The 26,388-nt window shown below is 36.5% G+C and overlaps 1 protein-coding gene across 4 annotated transcripts in view; it reads left to right on the top strand.

The window, feature by feature from the left end:
• EPHA7 (EPH receptor A7) overlaps positions 1 to 12,942 on the top strand; it is a 193,319-nt gene extending 180,377 nt beyond the window's left edge. For all 4 annotated transcript variants that reach the window (XM_020881864.2, XM_020881865.2, XM_020881866.2 and 1 more), the window contains exons 15-17: positions 5,246 to 5,439; positions 6,668 to 6,823; positions 9,410 to 12,942. In XM_020881864.2, the coding sequence (XP_020737523.1) occupies positions 5,246 to 5,439; positions 6,668 to 6,823; positions 9,410 to 9,524 (465 nt within the window). In that variant the 3' untranslated portion in view covers positions 9,525 to 12,942. The remainder of the gene's footprint in view (positions 1 to 5,245; positions 5,440 to 6,667; positions 6,824 to 9,409) is intronic.
• Positions 12,943 to 26,388: the final 13,446 nt, after the last annotated feature.

Genomic DNA, 26,388 nt, shown 5'->3' on the forward strand with positions numbered 1-26,388 from the left:
TCTCAGTCTGATCCTTGGGTTGGGAAGATCCCCTGGAGAAGGGAATGGCTACCAACTCCGGTATTCTGGCCTGGAGAATTTCGTGGACTATATAGTCCAGGGGGTCGCAAAGAGTTGGACACGATTGAGCGACTTTCACTTCACTTTTATGTCTTAGTACAAATGTAATGTTCATAGTCAAATTATGAAATTTTAAAATTCTTATTCTATGGATTACTTTTTTTTTCTGTTTATTATTTTCCACAAAGTTGTTTCTTCTTATTTCAAGGTAGGCCAATACATCATTAGTTTTACTAGTTGGTAGTCATAAGGATAATAAAAGATTAAGCTTTCATAAAGATAGGAGACATAAAGGTAATTCCTTAAAATGGTCCATGAAAAGACATTTGAAAGCTTTGAAAACATAATATGCTTATAACTAAATTTATTCTAAGCTAAATTGTGAGCCCTCAACTTTTCCTTTTAAAAGTTATGACTGATTTATTACTTTGATTTCTTTTATATGATGATAGAAAAGAAGTGTAGATTTTTTGGTAAAACTTTGTCATAATTCTGTATGTGGGGTCCAAATATTTAATTGCATAAAAATGGGTCATGTTTGTATGAGGTTAATGAGATGAACATTGGTACAACAGAAGAACAGAAGCCAATCATGTTATATCATATTTTGAGTTATTACATTCCCATTATCATGGGGTCTGTCCATGCTCCTTTTTCTCTTAATTACAATGGTTATATTTTAGTAATAATACTGAAATACATCTCGACAAGTGAATGAGTTTGTTTTCTGAGTATTTCTTTACATCTCTAGTAAAGGGGTATCCCCTGACGGATAAATAAGTGTCCCTTACAACGTCATTTACCCTGGTCACTTCATTTTCTTATAGGAGTGATCTAGAATTAGAAACTGCTGTCAATGTGTTTCTTTTGTCCTTTGACTCTTATTAGAATACTAAAATAAGATCTAGACAGACAAAACCAAGGGGGTTCTAGTAATTTTACAAAAAAGTTGTTTCAAATGAATTCTATGGATAATTACATAATGCTTTAAGAAGTGAAGGATCAGGGATCTTAGTGTGTGTGTTTTGCTGTTTCTGAGAATATGTAACTGTTTGCAACAGTGCACTTTTTGTTTTCCCAATTGGAAATATAAGCAGCTCTTAACAGCATCGGCTCTGGTCAGACAGCCTATGTCAAATTCTGTCCCTTCTACTAACAGCTCTATGATGTTTTCCATGCTTAACTTCTCAGTGCCTCTAATTCTTTGTCTGTGGAATCAATATAATAATACTTGCCTAATAAGGTTTCTGTAAAGACTGAATGAGATAATTAAGACAGTGTTAATCATATAGTAAGTATTCAATAAATATTTACTATAATTCTTGTATCCTTAAAAAGATAAGTTGTTTTTCTGGCAGGCTAACCAAATAAAACCTGCAGAGCCTCAAAGCTTCAGTCCTGCCTGAATCATCATCCCATGAGGTGGGTTTATCTTCAACAGGCTTGCCTTGAATTATGACAAAACTGCCTTCCCACTGGTTCAGCGATAAAGAATCTGCCTTGCAATGCAGGAGACGCGGGTTCGATCTCCGAGTCAGGAAAATCCACTGGAGAAGGAAATGGCAGTGGCAACCCAATCCAGTATTCTTGCCTGGGAGATCGCACGGACAGAAAAGCTTGGCAGGCTATAGTCCAGGGGGCCTCAAAAGAGTCAGATCCAACTCACTGACTGGACAGCAACACCGTGCTGTGTGGAGGCCAAGGTTCCCAGCACACATCTCTGGTGCCTCTGTAGGGAGGAGCATGATTGTTTTAGGAACTTTAGGGTCCCTAAATCTATTGCCAGTTGAGAGCATCTCTTATTTTAAATGTTCTGTTTGGCTGATGCTCCTTTAAAAATGTGTAAACCACTGTATTTTGGAGTGCTAGAAGTGTCATTTTGTATTGATAAATGTTCTCTGTTATAATAATAGGCATTGGCAAATTTCTGTAATGCAGTAGGATAACTATAGAAGCTCATTAACTCTTTCATTCCTGTAGGAGTTATTTAATGGTACTCTACATTAGTCATTGGCACAAAGATTTTCAGACTATATTGTGCTCAAACCCAAAGAATTCTAATTGGAGAGCTATTGAAGAGTACTATGTTAGGAGAATCATGGTAAGGTTTAGATGTACTTTTAAAAGATTAATTAGAGGGAAATGAGAAAGGGAAGATTTTTCTACTTGCTTTGTTCTTTTCAGGACTTCTGAGAAAAATCTACAAGTGGGAAATAGGAGGTGGTAGAAAATGATAAACACTGCTCCAATCTTATGAGTCTGGGGATAAAGTCCTGTGAATTCAGAAAAATACTATATATATTCAAATACAAGCAACCTCAAATATGAAGAAAGCCACTCTTTTCCCAGTTAAAAAAAAAAATGTCAATCCCATTGTTTGTTAGTTGGTCATTTTAAATATATCAAGTTTTGCTAGTTATTTACTTATTCACAACTTGAGCCACTGTTTAAATAACTTAATCCAGCTTTCCAAAGCACGTTATTTTTACTTTTATCTAACTTGTTTAACATAGAGCAGTTTTGAATCCTAGAACAGTGATGTCCCTGGACTGTTATACAAAGCCACATGAAATTCTTTGCATTTAAAAGTTTTTTTTTTTAATTGAATTCCTCCTACAGTTAAATATTTGTGATCTTTGCAGAGTTCCCATGTGTGTATATTTTCTAGTGTGCTTTTTAAAAGGATATTTTATAGGAATTTTTGCAATGATATCCAGCATTAGTAGTTACAGAGTCATAAACAGGAAAAAATTTTAAATTCAGTCATATGACTTTCGTTAGCATTCAATATCAAAACTGATTAAAGTGACTAAAGGCCAAGGTGTTTTCTCCATAGCTTTTATTCAAAATAAAGCACAGACGGAAAAATCCCATAATGTGAGATTTTGTAAAGACCGCCACATAACTATGGGATAATGGCTCCTTTGCTAAAAGAATAAATATATATGTATATATATACATATATATATATATCTTTTCTGTGTGTTTTATTTTAATCTATTACATTTGTGGTATTTTCTACAATACTTCCTCCTATCCCTCCAATACCAATTTAATGAAACAAATATAAGGTAACATTTAAAAAATTGCTGTTTGCAAAATTAATAGTAATCTTTAGGGTAAATCATATTTAAAACAAAAATACATAAGCAGAATTAATTTATACTAACCCACTAACCTAATTTTCAGAATAAAGCCATTTCCAATTACAGCACTGTACAAGATCCATATTGTTGTTTAGTTGCCAAGTTGTGTCCAACTCTTTGAGACTCCATGGACTGTAGGCCACCAGGCTCCTCTGTCCGTGGGATTCTTCTCCAGGTAAGAGAAATGGAGTGGGTTGCCATTTCCTTCTCCAGGGGATCTTCCCGACCTAGGGACCGAATCCATGTCTCCTGCAGGCAAATTGTTTACCAGTGAGCCACCAAGGAACCGCCAAAAGGTTGCAGAGAGATCCATATACATATATGAAAAAATGCTTCTCTCACTTGAATATATTGTATTTAGGAAGTAATATCATCAGCAAGTGGTCACTAATTTACTATACATAAAAGAAACTCTAGATTGTTCTCACTTCAGCTTTTCTGACTGGGATGACTGGAAGTGTCATTAATTGAAAGACTGAGTTTTGGGGAAAAGGTAAAAAAAAAAAATCAATTTTAAATAAAGTATGAGGTTACTATGAAAGTCCAAGGGAAGATGTCTAATAAACTGGTGGATCTACCACCTAGTGATCAGGGGAGAGTTTGGGCTGAGGATTTTATATTTATGAAAACTTTCAAAAATTACTGTAATTAAGTTTATCTCTTTAACCTTTTTAACTTTATCAATTTGCATGTATAAATTTCCCTTAAAGAAAAGTGAACACTGTGGTTCTTATACTAAGAATTTTCTCGAAAAATTGTTGATGCTAGCTACTTTGCTTATTCCATCTTACAACCTCTTATATTTAAATGTGCTAATTTTGAATGTCAGCAAGCATCGAAGGATATATTTCCCTGCAAACAATAAGTTCATCAACATTTCTTAAAGACAGCTTTTGTCTGCCTACTTTAGTCCTATTTTCTTAAAAAACTCAGAGTTACCTCTTTTTTTTTTTCAGTATTTTTTCCCCTACATTTCTACTATTATGTTAGCATGGAAAGATTGGTTAATCCCCCTTGAATAATGTTTTGATTTTTTACAAGTCCTCATTTTGTTTTTATTTTTCTTTTTGCCTTCCTATTATTTTCCCTGTGCCACTCAGATTTGTAATAATTTCTGATTTTAAAATCTACTTTTGCTTTCCATGTAAACAAAAACCCAAGTCTAAATAAATATTTTTTGGACTGATTGCCATGCACAATGTTTATAAAGGCTTATTTTGTACTACCATTCAAAGCTTCTTAAGCTGTTATTAGGTATAAATAGACAGTAATGTGCTGATGAAGTTGAACAGCCAGGCTCTCTGAGTGGGCAAACTCTGATTTGTAACCTTTCCCTATTTCCTGGTATAACCCTATCTCTACTCCATACCCCAAGGGTGGTTTCAATCTGCCTGTTTGAGGTCACTGGACTCAGAGTTGAGAAGTGATACAATAGCTTTATGAACAATACAAATCAGTTCTAGAACAAAACTGTATCTTGTAACACCATACAGTCCATAAGTGTATGAGCTTCATATTATTTAAAACAATAGTGTGCTTGGAGCATTCTCCGTCAGAGTACATTCACATACTTGGATGTCTTGTTGAAATAATATCATTTGAACTCTGCAGAAAGTGAAACTTTCAGGGCAGGACTACTTCTGGGTAACTCAGAACTTCTTTTTACAACGAGGAATTCATAAATGTACGGAAAAAATATGTACATGCACAGTGATATACAATAAAATCATTCCATAACATCTTCCCTTTTGAAAACCTCTGGGATGACATTAAAAAATTTTCCATCTGTTGCACCCTGGGTGAACTTAATTGCTGCTCCCTATTGCTGAATTAACTAGGAAATGTCATCATACCCTGAGCTTCATGCACCCCTTAATAACATGCTTAATATTCATGGATGTTTTGGGAAAAAAAAGTAAGTCTTTCGCATAGCAGTGTGCTTCACTCTTATCTGGATAAATCACTTTGCCTCCTGGGCAGTTCATTTTATTCTAGTTGAACCTCAGTCAGTAATATTTTAATATCCTTTTGGCTATTAGGTTATAAAGGCAATAGAAGAAGGTTATCGTCTGCCAGCACCCATGGACTGCCCAGCCGGTCTTCACCAGCTGATGCTGGATTGTTGGCAGAAGGAACGTGCTGAAAGGCCAAAGTTTGAACAGATAGTTGGAATTCTAGATAAAATGATTCGAAACCCAAATAGTCTGAAGACACCCCTGGGAACATGTAGTAGGTAAGAAATAGCGAAGGAAATGAAATCTGGGAGAAATTCAAAAATTCACATGAACCATTTATCTCCACAGCTCCACCCCAACAGCATATTGACATATGTGTTAAATTATTCAAGTTCATATTAAATTTGTTATTTTAATAGAAGTTATTTCTTTCTTTTCAGGTGGTTAACCTAGTTAAATCAGTTTGAAACAGACCTATTAATTATTATTGCTTTTTGAAAAATTTAGAATCAATAGCACTGGTCGTCATTTTAGAAAAATTTCTCAACTAGATGTGTGTGATTTAGTGGCATTTTGCATTTTCAAACCATTGCTATTACATGTATTTTTATTGCTGTTGCCTTAGTTTTATTATTATTATTATTATTATATCCATATTATCTGTTGGATTGTTTGGTTTCAAGTTTAATAGTAAAATAATTCCATGAAGTTAAAGTTTATAAAGGTAATTCAATATATGATTTAAGAGGTATGCTCATTAAAAAGAGCCTAAACACCCCATTTATGTTTTACACTTGGCTTGCCCCATGGTCATGTGGATTAGTAGTTATCCAGCTCCTGTTGTCCGGTAAACCTGTTGCACTGTATCTGTAGTGTGGTCAGGCCCTTATAAAGGAGCATGAACTCACAGGTGCTTCCAAGAGGCCCATTAGTACAGTGGATGCATTATGTTCTCAGAAGCACCCTCTGAGAAAGTCTTTGTTTTCTTTACTCCCAGTTAGTTTCAGAGAAGCAGATTAACAAATATTTACTGGTTACAAATGTCATTGGCTGTACTTTGAAAAATACATGGAAGATACTATCTGCTAGTCATCATATCTAAATAAAATAGAAATTTTGGAGTTAGTAGTTTTTCTTTTTAATTTATTTCATTGAAGTATAGTTCATTTACAGTGTTGTGTTCATTTCTGCCTTATAACACAGTGACTCAGTTATACATGTATATACATTCTTTTTCATATTCCTTTCCATTATGATTATCACCGGATATTGAATACAGTTCCCTGTGCTATACAGTAGGACTTTGTTGCTTATCCATTTGGAGTTTGTAGTTATTGGCCAACCTTTACACATTAGATTTTTATTAGCATATCTGTTTATTTGTTACTATAACATCAATTAAAATATGTAATTTTATTTCATATATCCTTATTTTTCTGGGAGCCAAGACATGCTTTCTTTAGTAGTTCATGAAAAAATTTGCTTTCCTGTTTTATTCTCACCCAGGCCAATAAGCCCTCTTTTGGATCAAAACACTCCTGACTTCACTACCTTCTGCTCAGTTGGAGAATGGCTACAAGCTATTAAGATGGAAAGATATAAAGATAACTTCACAGCAGCCGGCTACAACTCCCTTGAATCAGTGGCCAGGATGACTATTGAGTAAGCTTCAACTTGTAAAATTATACTTGAGAATGTATCGGGTCAATTCAAGCATTATACATTAGGTCATCTTCCATCTATTAAAGACACAGGAACCCCAAAAGCAGGAAGAAAATTATCTAAGTGCCTACCATGTCCCAGGCATTTTGCTAATCAGACTTCTGAACACGTTATCTTTTTCAACCTTCATGGCAATAATTTTGTTAAGTCAGTGGTTTCACACACAACAAGGCTAAGGCTCAGAGAATTTAGATATTTGCCCTAAACTGGCTCACTAGTAAGTGGTGTCTGATTTGTCTCCATAGTCAGTATTCTGCACATCAACCAGTGAGACTTCCTCTTTTATTATTTAGATTCCTAGTCACTGGGGAAATTTTCTCCATTGCAAAAGAGAATTTTTTTTCACCATGTTTGTATCAAACATTAAAAAATCTCAGTTTCATTATCTAAGTACATTATGAAATTCAGTATGATCACTTTCTGAGAAGTTCAAGGAAGCTTAATTCAATTAACCATAATAAGAATTTAACTTAAGCTTTGAACGTTAAAAACAAACGTTCAAACAAACAAACAAACAAACATTATGTGATTGATTGATTCATTTGTTTAACCTGAAGATTAAAAACAATTGGAAATTGCTATGAAGTGGAAGTGAAAAAACTAAATTTTTCTTTCCAGCCCCATCACTGATGATGTAGAAACACATTTAGTGTCTCTGGACCTCAGCTACCTGGGCTGCAGCGTAACTCGTGTGGGCAGTGCAGTCCCTCTGAGCCAGTGTGTTTGAAAATGGGAAACAGTTATGAAGGTTCTCTTAGCGGGATGCTATGGATGTACTGTTGGGAGACGTGTTTCACATTTTTTCACATAAGAAGAAAGCCGGCAATCATGTAGTCTTTCTTGGCATGTAAGGAAATGGCACGTACATGAATTTTGGTTTGTGCCTGCTCTCTTAGTTGGTTTTCTGCTAAGCACCACGTGGGTAGAGCTGATATATTTACACCTGTCTCTCCAAAGCAGTCTACTTTCCTGAGACACTGTGCTTCTCAAAGTCTTATTAGACCTTGGCGAGGACATACCACAGTACTCCACTGTTGCTATATTTTAACTACTTCTAGGTACCTAAGCTCAGTCCTTTGGCCTAGCAGGAGAGGTTTGCAGCATAGTCCATACACAGGTATAGCTGGCTTATAGCAAATTTAAACTATCAAACACAGGCATCGTACACTTTAAGGAATATTTTTTCCCATAAGTAGTCAAATGATTGAACTAAAGTAAGAATACAAGCAATAATATGCTCAGAATTACAACATGCTAACTAAACTCAGATAATACTTTGCTTGATCATTGATGATTCTTGATCTGCTAGAGCCAAAAAATGTTTCCATTCACACTGTATCCTATTTTAACAATTAAACATTTTAAACTTCACATAGGCTTAAGAATACTACATTTCAAATAATATTTCCTAACCTTACCTTATGGCTCAGAAGTAAAGAATCTGCCTGAAGTGCAGGACATGCAGGAGATGTGGGTTCCCTGGGTCAGGAAGATACCCTGGAGTAGGGAATGACAACCCACTCCAGTATTCTTGCCTGGAAGATCCTATGGACAGAGGAGCCTGGCGGGCTACAGTCCACGGGGGTCGCAAAGAAATCACACACGGCTGAGCACACACATAATATAACTTTACCTTAAGTTAATAATAACTTTGGGACTTTGATACTCTCTTTTCTTTTGAAAGCTGCAAAAATATGTTGTAATATGAGAACCACAAGTTACAGGACAATTTACACAGTATGGCCCTATTTGTGTACAATATTGAGTGTGCATACATACATGCTTATGTACAACAGGAAAAAAATGTTGATACACACACATACACACACACACACAAGATACCATCCCAAGAGGCCCTGGGAAATGGAATATAGGATACTAGAAAAGAAACTTCTGCTTTATATTATTCTATAAAGACTTGAAATAAGGACAGGGAATTTAGGAAAATATTCTTGTCCCAGCTCTATCTTGAATTTGTTGTGGGACCTCAGTTCCCTTATATTGAAAGTGAAGGGTTGAACTTTATGGTCCCTCAGTTTCTTTCTGTTCAAGAATTGTAAAATTCTACTTTTCTGTCATCAATTTGATTTTGCTGATGTTGGATTACCTTGTATTTGAGACATCCACAGTCAGAACCTTAGGGAATATCTATTTAATTAGAATGACACCTTTTTTTTTTAAATTTTGTTCTCTTTTATTCCAAAGAGTACTACAGACTTGTAGTTAAAAAAAAAAAAGAATCAAAACTGTATAGAAGATAATTTCTTATATAAAAGGTCAAATCAGTTTAAAAATAACTTATCATTGACACATTGAGAACCTGAGTGGTAGATTTTTACAGAGAAGAATGTGGGTGCAGGTTGCCAATCCAACCCAGTGAAGGAGTAGAATCCTAATATCCAAGAACTCTAAGATAAGATCCTGTTCCCCTAAGATAAACAGATTAATTAAAAAGTTAATGACAGTTGAGTATGAAATAAAATGTTTGTATGGTAACTAACAATCAAGTGCATTTGTCTTTTTCAGGGATGTGATGAGTTTAGGGATCACGCTGGTGGGTCATCAAAAGAAAATCATGAGCAGCATTCAGACTATGAGAGCGCAAATGCTCCATTTACATGGAACTGGCATCCAAGTGTGATGAGCCTTCCTCCCTTATGAGGGAGACGATGGACCCCAAGAGAACAGTACTGGCCTTCAGTAAATGCATAGAATGCTGCTAGCAGACACTTGACGTCCTGGGTCCTTCCTGCAGTGAACTGAAGGTTTAAGAAGCACCTACAGACTTGAACTCCTAAGTGCCACCAGAATATATAAAAAGGGAATTTAGGATCCACCACCGGTGGCCAGGAAAACAGCAGTGACAATAAACAAAGTACTACCTGAAAAACATCCAAACACCTTGAGCTCTCTAACCTCCTTTTTATCTGATAGACTTTTTAAAATGTACATAAAGAATTTAAGAAAGAATATATTTGTCAAATAAAATCATGATCTTATTGTTCAAATCAATGAAATATTTTCCTTAAATATGTGATTTCAGACTATTCCTTTTTAAAATCATTTGTGTTTATTCTTCATAAGGACTTTCTTTTAGAAAATTGTTTATAGCTTGGACCTTTTTAGTGTTAATCTATGACACATTACTACACTGGGTACCTTTGAAAGAATCTCAAATTTAAAAAGAAATAGCATGATTGAAGATATATCTCTGTCAGAACATTGGTATCCCTTTTATGTCATTTAATTTTGTTTAATCAGTGCTGTTTTGATATTGTTTGCTAATTGGCAGGTAGTTGAGAAAATGCAAGTTGCCAAGCACTCTGATATTTTTTAAAAAGAAATTTTTTTGTAAGGATCTGACAACACTATCTTTTCAATGAAAATAGCAATAATGATCCATAAATACTATAAGGCACTTTTAGCAGATTGTTTATAGAGTGATTTTACTAGACAGAATTTAATAAACACTCAAATTGTAGGTTTATGATTATATAAAAAAAGATAAGGCACTTCATCTAAAGAATGTTGGTGAAGGCAAATCTCTGAAAGCAAGAACTATCCAGTGTTATCTAAAATTTAATCTGAGCACATCACAATTTTTTCAATATCAAACATTTAGGAAATTTAGGAGAAATAGTTGGCATATATTTTATATCCTATTCTGTTTAATGCAGTCCAAACATTAAAGGGAAGAATTAAGTTTTATGTTAGAACTCTGAAGCATGATAAAAGGGGCAGTTCACAATTTTCACCTTTCAAAAACGAATTTGCTGCACAGAATATCACCATTGCAGTTTAAAAAAAAAAGAGTATTTTTATTTGTGAACACTGATGTGATAAGTTTGTTTAATGAAAGAACTCTTTTTACCACGTCAGGAAGAGGTGAAGGATCTGGCTTTTTTTTAAAGCTTTATTTATTAAATCATGTTATTTGATTACTATGTTAGAATTTCATAAGCAATAATTAAATGTGTCTTTATAGCTATTTCAGGAATGTATACCTATTGTGAGTAATGCTTTCAAAAGTTATGAAAATCATGAACTACCCCAGAATTGAACTGTTGTATTTCCAAAGAGAATTGGGCTGTTTATAATAATTATTTTAATAGAGAAAGATCCCAGGGATCGGTCATAATTGGTCTTGTTTGATAATGTGGGCACCCACAAACAAACAAACAACAGAAACAAAACCTGTAAATGTTCCTTTGTAAAACTTGTAAATTTTATTTATACTGTCTTGTTTTGTACACACATTTCTCTGTAGTGGGCTCTGAATACATTGAAAATGCACTATATTTTTCTATTTTACTTGCAGAGCATCACAAAAGAACAGGTATTTTCAGTGCTACATAATGTGTTTTCCCACATTTAGGACCAAAGATGGCTATAGAAAAACTCAAACTGATTGCTTCCCAAGCCCCTCCCCACCCCCCTTTTTTTTTTCTTTTAAATCACTGTACAGTGTTATTTGATATTTTAATTTATTTTTTGATTGACTAGAAAAAATCATTTTAATTTCACTAAAATGTTTTTTGTCCCTAAGGAAAAATAATCTGTAAAATAATTTTAATTAGCGTAATACAGTCACCTAGACACTTCCATTTGTAATCTTTGTAATAGACTGTAAATATATTTTTGGAACTATAACACAATGTGCTTGAGGGTTATTTTTCAGTGTCTGCAGTGTATACAGTGTTTATACTAAGTACAGCACTTTACAATTCTAATCAGTAGCATTGGCCTTTGTGAGAATGAGTGAAAGAGTTTGAGTGAGTGTTCTTAATTCCATTTGGATTCTAGACTCACTAATAATGAAGTTCTTTTCTTGTTCATAGCTTAAGGTGCTTATTTTTTGTATTAAATTAACAAAAAGCCATTCTAGAAATAGAAGACATAGTAGGTACATGCAAACGGTGTCTTTCCTGCTTTTTTCTAGCACTAGATTTATAGTTGAGTCGTCTTTCTTGAGTAGAAGGGCAGAATAAAATTTTTTTGAGTTTTTTTTTCAAAAATAACTTTTTCCTTCAGCAATATACCTCATCTGCCTTAAATTTTTTACAGCTCTTTACAGGGAAAGGGAGAAGGGATGGGAAAGACACACAGCACAATAGGAAGCGTATGATGCATCACTCTCTCGTTGGTAGGTTTCTTTTCCCAATCAACATTTTGATTTTGAAATACATGTATGTGAAACAGATATTCAGAGAAAAATAATTAACCTTGTAATACTGATTGTAATACTGTCTTCCAGAAAGAGATGAAACGGTATAATGATAAGAATGTACAACTTGCACCTTGAAATCTTCTTCTTCTTTTTTTTTGTTTTTTTGATAAATTAGTGCTCAGGGGAGGAAGGGTAGAGAAAGCAAATGTCGGCAAGAGAACTCAAACGTTATAAAAATGCAAAAGGAAACGGCCTCCTTGCTTTAACAGAGCCACCTTTTTTAGAATGCTGTCTTCACATGTGACTTGTGTTTTGCATTCAGGACTGAAATAAAAGTAACTTTTATTACATCTGGATCTAACATTTTCTCAGCAGTTGATCTGGGCCTTGTTTTCTAGAACTGGTGGTTTATGCTTGTCAGAGCACTCTGAGTTGAATCATATTGTATACTTATGTAATCTACATTAGCTAGTACTATTTAGGACGCTATTTTAATTGCTCCTCCTATCCGTGTTTTAAAGACAATTAAAATGGTGTAATTCACCTCTCTTTTTTATTTAGGTAATGCTGATATTCTCCCTTTTGTTTCCTGAGTAGCCCGGAACTGTGCTACTCACTGATGTGCATGTTCAAATAAATTCCTGATGTGTATTTTTTTGCTATATGTAGAGAAATCATGGGGAACTCGGGGCGAGATGTGCTTTTTGTTGGTTGAATTTGTCCCTCCTTGCCTAAGAATTACTACAGGGGTCATCCTTTTATAAGGACAAACTGCTTTTGAACAGTGTCTTCAATGTATCAAGCACAAATAACTCTTTCTTCAACACGAATCATAAGTCTCTTTTTACCAGCTTACAATAATAAACGAGTCTATTAGACAATGTAAAGAAAATCCTGTCTCCAATCATTGGTGGATTCCTTTATGTCCCTTATGCATTCTTTATTTTTTTACACAGGATCATGAAAGGAGATGTTTAGAGTAAAGGTTTTATTGAAATATTTCAGGGGGCTAATCAGAATACAAAGAAATTAATATCCTTTGCATCTCCTCCTTCTGCACACAGACTTAATTCCACTCTAATTATTACAGAATAACAAGTTAAGACTACATCTTCAAAGAGCCATACTATCAAATATTTTAATTAAAGCTCTTTTGTTCTTTTTGGAATCTAAAATGGCATGGTGCTAACAAGAATATTTGCATGGGAAAGGTAATGTTTTGTCATGGGACCCTGACAAATATCTTATACATTTAGTATCATGCAGCAACTTGGAGAGTCTCTGCATTTAAGGTGCTACAGGAGACAAACACAGAGTCCAGAGAAAATGGGAAAAGTAATCAATCTGGTTGTCTGATTGTTTATCAATGCTACTGAGAATGATCAGACCAGCTTGTGCCTGAAATGAAGAAAACTAAATCGTCCCTTTTCTCTAGCCTTACCATTGTAAGGTCTACAAACATTGAACAAATACCCAAACGTATTTCAAAAAATGAGACTAGGCAGATACCAGGTGACGTGCTATCACTAGTTATCACACTCCTGATGCTGAGGCTCAGGGTAGGCTACACTGAAATTGAAAGATAATCGTGAAGTCTTGGCTATCCCAACTCTTCAACAAGCAAGAATGTGCTTGCTAAGTTCACACAGTGATAATAACATAGCCTGAAACGTTGACCGGCTGTCAAATGATCTCTTAAAAGTCCTGGATCCACAGGTGGTACAAAAAGACACTATTCCACCAACACGCTTCTTTTCCTCCAAAAGAATAAAGCCATTATGATGAATATGCAAGTTCTATTGCTAAATACAAATCAGATTGTAATACTTTCAATAATCAGTAACAATTTTTTCCTTGAAGTATTTTTATCTCCATTACCCTTTGTTTCATGATGTTGTTGGCTGCAATAAAAACTTGATACCAATTTCGAGAGAAATTTCTGAGAGAAATCAAAGAGGTGATCAAATTCTTCAATTCAAAAGATTATCACTACTGATATTAATAAATGATAAAAGACAGCGCGTGGTGACTGCAAAACATACCAGCTGCTCTGAAGGGACCAGCATGTTCTTGGCTTTATGGCCGTGGCCTTCAGTAACCCCAACCCAACTGCCCTATTATCTAATGCAGCGCAGCACAACTTGAAGACTATGAACAGGAGAATAAAATATTTCAGAAGGATGCTTCTGTAAGTCTCATTAGAGTGAAGTGCTGTAAGGGTTTTTTTTTTTTTTCAAGTTCGGTGATTGAATGTAATTAAATGTATAATTAAATAATAAAAGACCTCTTCTGATTGACCTTGAGCTTAAAATAAATGTAATTAATTGATCTAATTTAATTGGGACTATTTCACAAAGTTTGGTAAGTAGCAATAAAGTAGCTATAGTCTAGTATTCCATGGGTCTGTGGCAGCACTAGAAATCCCTTAGGTAGGGATTCTCGAATTGCAGGCAATTGATGATTTGGGGAGAGTAACAAGTGAGGTGTTGTCTATCCCAAACTTCCATGAATAACAAAGCTCCATAAGATATACACTGCAACATATATTTCATTATTTTTAGATATCCCAGGTTTTTACTACTGAAAATTATCTTTGTTTTCCCTTTGAAGTTCATGGACTTTAATTAAGTATATTTGTAGATTTTATATATAAGTAAAGAAACACAATATGTTTTTAATGAATGATTGACCATAGATCTTAATTAAAGATGTTCAGAGGAAGAAACAAAGGAACCACTTGTTTTTAAGTAATGCTGATTCTCAGAAGACAAACATTCACTGTTCAAGTCTCACCATTTCACTATGGAACCAAAACTAAATAAAATGAATGACTGGAAAACAAACTCGGGAAAAACAAATAGAGATAAATAAGCTTCTTATGTAGAACTAGCATTCATACAGATCATAGTTTCTATATTTTGCAATTCACAGGAGGCAAAAAACTCACATACTTTTTAAAAGTATGTGCACATGAATTTGCAGACACTTATTACACAGATGGTAAGACCTATAGCAAATTACAAGAGAAAATTCTAAAGTTACTCTGGTGTCCCTCTGTCAATTAGCTAGAAATAAGCACCGTTAAGAGAAAACCAGATGGAATATGAGGCCCACACGAAAGAGACCCACATCTTTCTTCAGCTCTGATATTTGCATGGAGTGTTTTAGGGATCTACTGTGCAGGGTATCTGCAGGTCATGTGTTACTGTAATTTCGTGTTTCCACTTAAATAGCCACCACTTGCACGCTGAGCTCCATGTGTATTCACTGGAACCCAACTTAGGAGGAACCACAGGAATCTGACTCTACAAACAAACCCGTGTAGCTTGACCTGAGAAGTAGGCAGGAGGTAAGGCATGGGCTCCTGCGGCTATTTCAGTGGCTGCACTCTTCATAAAGGATCACATACCTGTGAGCTTAGGTGTGATGCAGGGCCAGCAGAGAGGAGCAACTAAACCTCTTCTGATCTAATTGAAACACAAAACCAGCAAGCACCAAGGAATATCATCCTTCAGATATGCAAAGGAGCAAGTAATATTGTGTATTAAGATATATATAAATGGAGGGATGGGACCTTCCCTGGGAGTCCTGTATGGTTAAGTCTTCACCTTTCAATGCAGGGGGAGCGAATCTGATCCCCGATCAGGGAGATGAGATTCTACACAGCTCATGGTCCAAAACCCGAAACATAAAACAAAAGCAAATATTATAACAAACTCAATAAAGACTTTAAAAATGGTTCACTTTTAAAAAGAAAAGAAAAAAACATAGGAAGGGATGAACTGCAGGAAACCTGGAGAGTCAGCTCAGAGAAGCTGAGTTTAATGGAAGAGGCATTAAAGAGCTATTGGCAATTCTGACCAGAAAAAAGGGATGTGGTGGGAACGGAGTTTAGAGAACCAAGGCCTGGCCATGATGCTCGAAGGATGAATTAATTATGCTCTATTTCTGAGTCAGAGCAATAGCATCGACTTCTTTGCTTCCGTGGCTTTTCGCTCCTTTCTCACATTCCCTCTCCACTTTCCTACCTGGGAGAATTCCCTCATTTCAACACACAGCTCAGAAGCGATTTTCTTCCAAGCCTCCACTGAACACCCAAGAGCCAGAATTCTCTCCTCTGTGCTTCGCCTCTGCCGGTGGCACTGGGACTCCCCGGCTGTGTTCGGTCAGATTATGATGTGCGTGCCTCTCCCACTAGATCAAGTGCTCTTGGAGGGCAGAAGCCAAATGGAAAGCTTTGTTTTGTCTCCTTTGGGACTCAGCTGTTTCTGCCGCTGAGTCTAAAATATAAATATTTTAGAATCCTTGAAGTGCAAATTAATTCAAATTTTTTTTTTTTTTTCTTAAAAGGTAGTGTGGATCAGGTGCTCTGAAGGATAAATGGGGTACAGTGAAGGTGGTAGGAAGACGGGTGTTGACGGAGAAAACTAATTGCTGAGCACGGATGGATGCTCCTGTGATAGGGTAGGACGGCAGCAAAGCCCAGGAGACAGAGCCCCAGGGCCCAGACAGGGGGACCCGGGTGGAGAGCTGAGGCAGGGATGAGATAATTAGCAAGCAAACCAAACAGCATTGCCTTCCTGGTGCTGAGAAGAGTAGGAGGCATCACTGTGGTAAATAACCGAGATCGGCGAGAGACGAATTTGGAATCAAGTAGAAGAAATTGGACTTGATGTGAGAAACAAGGAAAGGCTATTCACCAATACCTGGTTTGACGAGGCAAAGGCATGGTGAGAGTGTTCGTTAAGGAACAGGAATCTGCAGAAAGATAGGAGCTGTGATGGTGACATTTTAAGTTTAGACCTAGGCAAGGGGAAAAGAATATTTTTCTTCTTCTGGAATGAAAAAGTCCACCACTCCAGCTCTCAAACTCAAGACTATACCAGTAATTCTATAGTTAAATAAAAATAGAATAAAGAGGGATTTTGTGGGCCAACGATGTGAGTCTACTTACCATTTACAGCTGGAAGAGGCAGCATAGTGTGATAGGTGATGGCAGGGGGTTTGAATACATGCCACTTGGGGCTAATTCTATCACTCTGTGGGTAATGCAAAGGACACAATTTAATTTCTCTGTTTCCTGTCTTCTATGTTACCTGTAAAATGGTACTAAATATTAACATGTCCCACTTCTAGGGTTGGTACATTTGTTAACTGATGCTTGGAAACTACTTATAACAGGAATAAGTGCTCAGTACAATTTAGCTCTTATTATTTCCCTGGGAAGTATTTTTGTCTACATTCCTATCTATTTAACACACATACAAACACACCATTGTGAATTCTGAAATAATTCACTTACAAATAAATTTTAGAATTTAATTTTATATTTTCCTCTCAAATTTTATCCCTATCTTTTTTCTCAGTTTTCAAAAAACGTGACTACTGATCATATCTCTCAAATCAGTACTCAAAGAGTCAAACTTCACTCATCTGGCCATAAACAATTATTCACTACCTCCAACTGATTTTAGCTTTCCGTTATCACTGGAATCTAGCATCATTTTCACAGACACTGCCCTAAATTACGTTTTCATCATCTCTCACCTACACTAATGTTACATCCTCCACTGTGTTTTTCTTTCTCTAATCCTTTTTAATTATGACCTTCAGAGTCATTTCTCTAACACGTATCTGATCATGTTTCCCCCAGTTTAAAAGACTTTAATGGCCCCTCCTTGATCTGAGAAGTGAAGTCAGTTATATAACATAGCATCAACAGTTGGGATCCTGCCTTTTTGATCTTCACCATCATCCCTCCTGCTGGATTCCATAAACCACTTGTGATTTTGACATACAAAGTTCTTTCACATTCCCTGTCATTATGAGTTTTCTGAGGGAAGCAACTGAATGTATTTTATTCCTCTTAGTATCTACTGAGCCCAGCACAGATTTAAAAGCTGGTGGTAGCTTCGATGCCTGTATCTTTAAAACAAATCCTGGGCAAAAATTGAAATTTAAGGAAAAATACACAAACCCCCTCAATTCATAATTGATATCACAATGTAATATTATCACTTTTTATTCACCTTCTTTAATGACCAGAACATACATCTAGAAACTACAGAACACACATCTAGAATCTACAAAACAGATTATGTTGTTAATAAGCAATACATTCTGAATTATAATAGAAAGTTATATATCTATGTGTTTATGTGAAAATTTACATTTTCTCTTATTTAAATATGTGCTTTAAATTTTATCTTTCATTACTGCTTTTTAGAGAAGTTGTGAGGAGCAGTCCACATGACTTTCTTTTGCCATCTGATCAAGGAGTCAGAAAACCTTCTCTCATTTTCCATTACCCAATGATGTTATATAATATTTTACACTGTTTCTTTATCTGTCAGTGATATTGCCTCACAGATAGGAAGCAGAATTTTTGTGTAACTCACATTTCTATTCCAAAGCCTGGCACAATTCCTAGCAATTTGCAGATTCCTAACAGGTGTATGTTGAGTGGTTGAGAGTCATGTGATTCTCAAGCTCTTCACTGCCTCAAAAGAATCTAGTGTATTAGCAGTAGGTCTTCACCTAAGGCATGAAAACCACTCTACCAAACTGAATCACTCTCCTTCAATTGAAGTGTCTCTTTTCAATGTCACAGATGTTTCCAGATGCTGTGCTATGACATGCCTCATGCAGTCTTCATCTTCATTGACCTGAGAAATATACGTAACCCCATCTGAAGACTCCAGTCCACAGTATCACATGGTCTACACACCTTGTCCAGCATGTACTCCAAACGACATCAGCAACTGATGCACACACTTACTTTCTGATTGGAGAAAACATCATATTTGTATTCCACTAACTGCTCACAAAGTTCTTTGACTGAAACACAGACATGGAATTGTAACTTCATCATTCTGAAACACAATTCTGATTATTTAAAATAATGCCACTGTCATACATCCCTTCTTCTACCCATCTTTTTCCAAAGAATTGAGCTAAAAATTTTACATATTTTCCTAGCCTTATAGCTACACCTTTCCTTTAGCAAGAGGTCTATATGACCTTAGTACAAGGTGATATCATACTTAGTGTTTACTCTGTTTTCTTGACTTTAAAATTCTTTTTAAATTAATTTTTATTGGAGTATAGTTGCTTTACAATGGTATGTTTGACATTAACATTCTTAAAATGCATACCTTCATGCTTTATCATTTGTTTATGCGGGTATGCTAAGTTAAGTAAGGTAAACACATCCCTCTGGAATTCTCAGTTCATTTCAGTTCAGTCGCTCAGTCATGTCCAACTCTTTGCAACCCCATGGACTACAGCATGCCAGGCTTCCCTGTGCATCACCAACTCCTGGAGCTTACTCAAACTCATGTCCACTGTGTTGGTGATGCCATTCAACCATCTCATCCTCTGTCGTCCCCTTCTCCTCCTGCCTTCAACTTTTCCCAGGATCAGGGTCTTTTCAAATGAGTCAGTTCTTCATATCAGGTGACTAAAGTATTGGAGTTTCAGCTTCAGTATGACTTCTTCCAATGAATACTCAAGACTGATTTCCTTAGGATGGACTGGTTAGATTTCCTTACTATTCATGGGACTCTCAAGAGTCTTCTCCAACATCACAGTTCAAAAGCATCAATTCTTTGGCACTCAGCTTTCTTTATAGTCCAACTCTCATATCGATACATGACTACTGGTAAAACCATAGCTTTGACTAGATGGACCTTTGTTGGCAAAATAATGTCTCTGCTTTTTAATATGCTGCCTAGGTTGGCCATAACTTTCCTTCCAAGGAGTAAACATCTTTTAATTTCATGGCTGAAGTCACAATTTGCAGTGATTTTGGAGCCCAAGAAAATAAAGTCTTTCCCTGTTTCCTTTGTTCCCCCATCTATTTGCCATGAAGTGATGGGACCAGATGCCACGATCTTAGTTTTCTGAATGTTGAGCTTTAAGCCAACTTTTTCACTCTCCTCTTTCACTTTCATCAAGAGGCTCTTTAGTTGCTCCTCATTTTCTGCCATAAGGGTGATGTCATCTGCATATCTGAGGTTATTGATATTTCTCCTGGCAATCTTGATTCCAGGTTGTGCTTCATCCAGTCCAGCATTTCTCTTTATGTACTCCACATATAAGTTAAATAAGCAGGGTGACAATATACAGCCTTGACTTACCCCTTTTCCAATTTGGAACCAGTTTGTTGTTCCATGTCCAGTTCTAACTGTTGCTTCTTGACCTGCATACAGATTTCTCAGGAGGCAGGTCAGGTGGTCTGGTATTCCCATCTCTTGAAGAATTTTCCACAGTGTGTTGTGATCCACACAGTCAAAGGCTTTGGCATAGTCAATAAAGAATAAGTAGATGTTTTTCTGGAACTCTCTTGGTTTTTCCATGATCCAGGGGATGTTGGCAGTTTGATCTCTGGTTCCTCTGCCTTTTCTAAATCCAGCTTGAACATCTGGAAGTTCACAGTTCACGTACTGTTGATGCCTGGCTTGGAGAATTTTGAGCATTACTTTACTAGCGTGTGAGATGAGTGCAATCATGCGGTAGTTTGAGCATTGTTTGTCATTGCCTTTCTTTGGGATTGGAATAAAAACTGACCTTTTCTGGCCCTGTGGCCACTGCTGAGTTTTCCAGATTTGCTGGCATATTGAGGGCAGCACTTTCACAGCATCATCTTTTAGGAATTGAAATAGCTCAACTGGAGTTCCATCACCTCCACTAGCTGTGTTCATAGTGATGCTTCCTAAGGCTCACTTGACTTTGCATTCCAGGATGTCTGGCTCAAGGTGAGTGATCACACCGTCGTGATTATCTGGGTCATGAAGATCTTTTTTGTATAGCTTTTCTGTGTATTCTTGCCACCTCTTCTTCACATCTTCTGCTTCTGTTAGGTCCGCAGCATTTCTGTCCTAGGATTCTCACTCTGCCACTGTCCTCTGCTTCCGGGGCAGCACAGCAGTGGCAGGCCTTGCTCCTTGCCTGGGTGATATGTTTGGGAAGAGGGCTGAAGAGGCTCCATCTGTTGCTGAAATGGAGCAAGACCTTGTAGTCCTTGCCCGCCTCATGACCTCCACCTGCCTTTTGTCTGTGGAGAAACTTTGGTGAAAAAATGCGTTTAATCAGAGAAGTGAGAAAACCTAGAAACAAAGGATAACCGTCAAAGGAAACCAAATCATAATAGTTTAGTCGTTAAGCATAGTCAAAGACTTTCAATTTCTTCCTAAGGACTATAAATAATATTCTGAGCCATAACCTGTGAGCTGGCTTATATATTCTGAAATCTGCAAAAGGTGGAAGAAGTTAACTACATAAGGACCAGGCTATAGCTGTGACATAAGCTGCCACAATTCCAAGAACTGGCTTGAAGTAAATGGAAACAAACCAACTCTGGAACTTAAGATTAATTATGCTTAAAACAATTAAGATGACGCTGGTCAGACCTCCACATAACCAATTTCAAGATAACTGCCAGAGATGACTATGCATGTCTCCATATAACCTCCTCACTTCATGTATGAAAGCTCTTGCCCACTGGTTGTGGTGCAGGGTGGGGTATAGTCAGTCTTTGGTCAGAGTCTGCCTCCCCACCTTGCACCATTCTAGGCATCCAGAGTAAAGCAAACTTTCCTTTCTACCAACCTCGCCACTTGAATGGCATTTGAGTGCCAAGTAGCTGGGCCCCGCTTTCAGTTACCCTGCCCTCACACATTCATTGTGTTAACAATAGGAGCCAAAATCTGTGTTAAAAGACATGCATTTTCCCATCACTCAGTAGAAGACATATCATCATGCTTTTTACTTTCTTTCCCTACATGAATATTCAGTTTTCCATTATAGCAGTACAAATGTTCTCTACGCATGAGCTATGGCTGTGGAGTTGTTGTAAGGAATTTTCCTTTCCATATATTTTCTGGCACTGCATTTGGGCTGGCTTGCATATGGTAGGCACATAATCTATAATTTTGACTGAATGAATAACTGTGCCTGCAATTGAAGCCAAAAAAATATATTTCAGAGATAACTGAAATACAATCTTTCATATACAAGGGACTCGGTTTTGACTACAGAGTTTTAACAACCATCATGGATATCTCCATATGTATTTACTATCAAAGAAAAATCTTTACACTTAGAAAGAAACTACAAATTACTAAGGTAGAGGGAAGAATTAGAAGCTCTCAGTATTAGAAGTTCTCAGTTATAGAAGTGTTAGTCCTGGTTCCACCATTTATTGATTCCTTGACATTGGGAGAACAAGTTCACTCTGTGAAACTCAGTTTTCTGATTCATCAGATTGGGAATATCTGTTTTGCTTTTTATACACAGTAACTTTAAGAAGAGCACATGAAATTAAACAGACAAACGAAATTTTAAAAATACAGAACAAATGTTAAATAACATTGCATAAGCTATTTTTCTTTGAAATGAAATTGCAGATTTCATTCATCTTCTTGCCAAATGCTTTTCCACAGCTTCAGTTTAACTTGGTAAAATTCAAATATAGGCATGTAGGAAAGGATTTGATGCTTTCTTATTTTCAATGATTATGGGATATGCACTTCTGATCTAGGCCAATATTTTCTCACTTCCTTGTCATTTTTTTTTTTTAATGCAGACCATTTTAAAAGTCTTTATTGAATTTGTTACAACCTTGCTTCTGTGTTATGCTTTGATTTTTTGGCCACAAGTCATGTGGGATCTTAGCTCCCCAAGTAGGGATTGGACCTGCACCCTCTGCATTGGAAGCCAAAGTCTTAACCACTGACTGCCAGGGAAGTTCCTTCCTTGTAGTTTTTCAAGCTTCATGGCCCATAGTCCAAGAATTTGCCTGTTTGGCTTGATTCACTTCAGTGGCCTGCAGTCAGGCACAATCTCAAATTCAACTTTTTCTTTGTAGCTTCTAAAGCTTCCTTCAATCTTGCATCATGTAACCTGCAAGGCCTCTTAATCCCATAAACTCTAAATCACATCTCCTACCCTCTAAACTACATACCATTTCTCTGCTGTCCAGCCCCACCTGGAGTTTCATGGCCGTGAATTCTCTATGTTGGTCCCCAGGTTACAAGTGGCGGGTGTTACTCAGCACAGGAGTAAGCTGCCTGAATTAAAGACCTGCAGATCTGCATGGATAAATGCTGCTTGCTTGTCCTGTATCGCTCCAGGGTATAGTAAATTTTGATTTCTTTATTTTAATCTTGTTTGTACGAATGTCTAATTACACTTGTTGGTTTAGCTCTGTGTAGAGAGTGTTGGGTAATGTTATTATCCAGGGTTTACTCATCTTGGAATGTCAGCCAGAGGCCTAGAGTTTAAATAACATGACTAAGGTTGGGTCAGCATTGCTGTTAGGGTCTGTGTAATTTTAGAGATTTATATGTTGGATGTAAATATTCACAATGGACTCAAGGAAGACAGGAATTTTCTCACCAGGTTTCAGGTGACTTGAAAAACATAAGACTGGCATTTTGGAGACTGTTTTTTTTGTTCCTAGGATTTAAAAAAATTTTATTGCAGTATAATTGATTTAACATGTTAATTTCTGCTGTACAACAATTCTTTGGATTTTTAAATGAGTCACTCCCTTTAAAATCAAATAGATTGCATTAGTATTTTCTGATTTTAATATATTTCAGACAGGTAGAAATATGTATGCATATGTATAAATAGCAATGCTTTAAAGCTAACCACTTCAAAACTATTATGACTGAATAAATTAATATATAACTGCTATTGAGACTAAAGAAATACATTTCAAAGAGTTACTGAAATAAACTCTGACTTTCTCCACCTTTGACAATAAAATTACAGCTGCTATCATGTGTAAATTCATATAATTTTTTTATAATATATGACACATTGTGTCTTAATTTGCATCTTACTGTTTCCCAAATCACCTGTAATTCAGTTCCCCAAACTCACACCTTTTGTTATCAAGTTTCAGCATCTTTTATCAATTTAACTTTTCAAAATCTGATGGCAAATGGTAGGAGTACTCCCCATTTCCATTTCAGAAGACATGTGCAAAGTTGTTACCTTCCTGCTATTCCAGTGTATGACAGCTAAGTCTCTTTTATCCTTAGGAAAACTACAAGTTTGAGCAAGGTACTGCTACTGCTATTGCTAAGTCACTTCAGTTGTGTCCGACTCTGTGCAACCCCATCCCTGGGATTCTCCAGGCAAGAACACTGGAGTGGGTTGCCATTTCCTTCTCCAATGCATAAAAGTGAAAAGTGAAAGTGAAGTCGCTCAGTCATGTCTGACTCTTCGCGACCCCATGGACTCCAGCCTACCAGGCTCCTCCGTCCATGGGATTTTCCAGGCAAGAGTGCTGGAGTGGGGTGCCATTGCCTTCTCTGTTGAGCGAGGTAGGCATCTACAAATACTTGAACTTGGCTGGAGGAAAAGGTGAGTAATGTTTGTTCCTTCCTTAAAATCCCATTTCTACCAGTTATTAGTGGTGTGACCTTGGGTTAGTTACAACATTTTGCCTCATTTTCTGTTTTGTTGAATGGGAATGATAAATAGTACCTGTTTCATCAGGTTGTACTTAGAATTAAATAAATTAATACATTGTGTTGGCCAAAAGTTCTTTTGGGTTGTTTTTTTTTTTCATAACATCTTATGTTGTTCATAACATCTTATGGTCAACCCAATATGTAAAGACCTTAGAAGAGCATCTGGCTATTAGTGTTTCAGTCATTAAGTTCTGTGATGAAAGACCCTCAGTGTTTGTAAGTTAAGTGGCAGGGCCCCTTGGAGGATGGTCTACCTCATTTTAAACTTCGAAAAAGATTTTCTGAACAATAAAGAGCACCTCTAGCAGAGCAGATGGAAGATAGAATATGAAAAAATAAATAAAAGGATTTGTTGAAAGCAACTTAAATACCAAGCATTTTGCTAGACCTCTGAAACCCATGACTATAGAAGAGAAAATGTAAAGAACTCAAAATAGCTTTAGAGCAGTTTTGAAAGAAAGATCTATATATGAATACACAGATTTCCAGGGCAAAGCAAGAACTCCAGAAAGAATGGGAGAAAACCAGCTTAGGATCTGCCTTAGGGCACAAATGTGGACTGTGGATTTCTTAAATCCCTTCCTAATCAGTTGCAGATGAGACAGTTCCACAGATGTGGGAGCAAGACACATTTTACTTGCAATGCTGACTTGGCTGCTCACTAATTGTGACTTTGAAGAAACCTCTCAAACTTTTTGAATATGTTTCATCACTAGTCAAATGAAACTAAATACTTGCTTCATATCTGTGAGTCTAATTCTGTTTTGTTAGATACACTTGTTTGTTGTATTTTTTAGATTCCACCTATAAGATATCATCAGTATTTGTCTTTGACTCATTTCACTTAGAGAGCCTAATACTCTTTAGTTTAGGGGTTACCAGTGGGGAGAGGGGAGGGGAGATAAGGGGGAGAGAAAAGGGATTAAGAGACACAAACTACTATGTATAAAATACATAAGCATCAAGAAAATACTGTATAGCACAGGGAAATACAGGCCATTACTTTGAAACAACTTTAAGTGGAGTATAATCCATAAAAATATTGAATACTATGTTGTACACCTGAAACTAATATAATACTGTAAATCAGCTATACTTCAAGAAAAAAAAAAACTTGCATAAAAGTACTGCTCTGAGAAAAAAGGAAAGAAAAAGCACACTGTCTGATAATATAGGACAATGTTTACTTCCCTTTGCTTGTCCATGCCAAGGACTCACTAGGGCACTCTGGGACAGAGAGTATGCCTTTTCCTTGGTCTACCAAGGGTCTGTCCCCAAGGGTAAAACACTGGGAGCCCAGGAGGTTGTGGCAGTAAGTCTGAGTTCACAGTGCAGAAACTCTGGCTAATCTCTTTTTCCCTAGGAAACTGAAGGATCGAATGTTTTCAGTTTATCTCCACCCAAATTAGCCTTCCTAGTTAAGGAGTGGCCAAGGTGTGATATGGACAAAATCTCTTATAATTACCGTACTTGACTTTTTTCTTTCCGTTTATTTTTATTAGTTGGAGGCTAATTACTTTACAATATTGTAGTAGTTTTTGTCATACATTGACATGAATCAGCCCATACTTGACTTTTATCATGACTAGCAGAACTCTTTATGGAGAGAAGTGAAGACAAAACATCCAGTCCCCACCAAAGGCTCCCAAACCCAAGGTATAATCAGGCTACCAAAAATTTAAAGATGTGATAGAGATATTTGAATTATTCAGAATTAATACTTCATATAGCGCTTTCCTGGCGGCTCAGTGGTAAAGAATACACTTCACGATGCAGGAGGCACAGGTTCGATCCCTGGGTTGGGAAGATCCCCTGGAGGAGGAAATGGCAGCCCACTCCAGGATTCTGGCCTG

The sequence above is a fragment of the Odocoileus virginianus genome, chromosome 19, assembly GCF_023699985.2.
Source record: "Odocoileus virginianus isolate 20LAN1187 ecotype Illinois chromosome 19, Ovbor_1.2, whole genome shotgun sequence".
In the NCBI taxonomy this organism is placed as follows: Eukaryota; Metazoa; Chordata; class Mammalia; order Artiodactyla; family Cervidae; genus Odocoileus; species Odocoileus virginianus.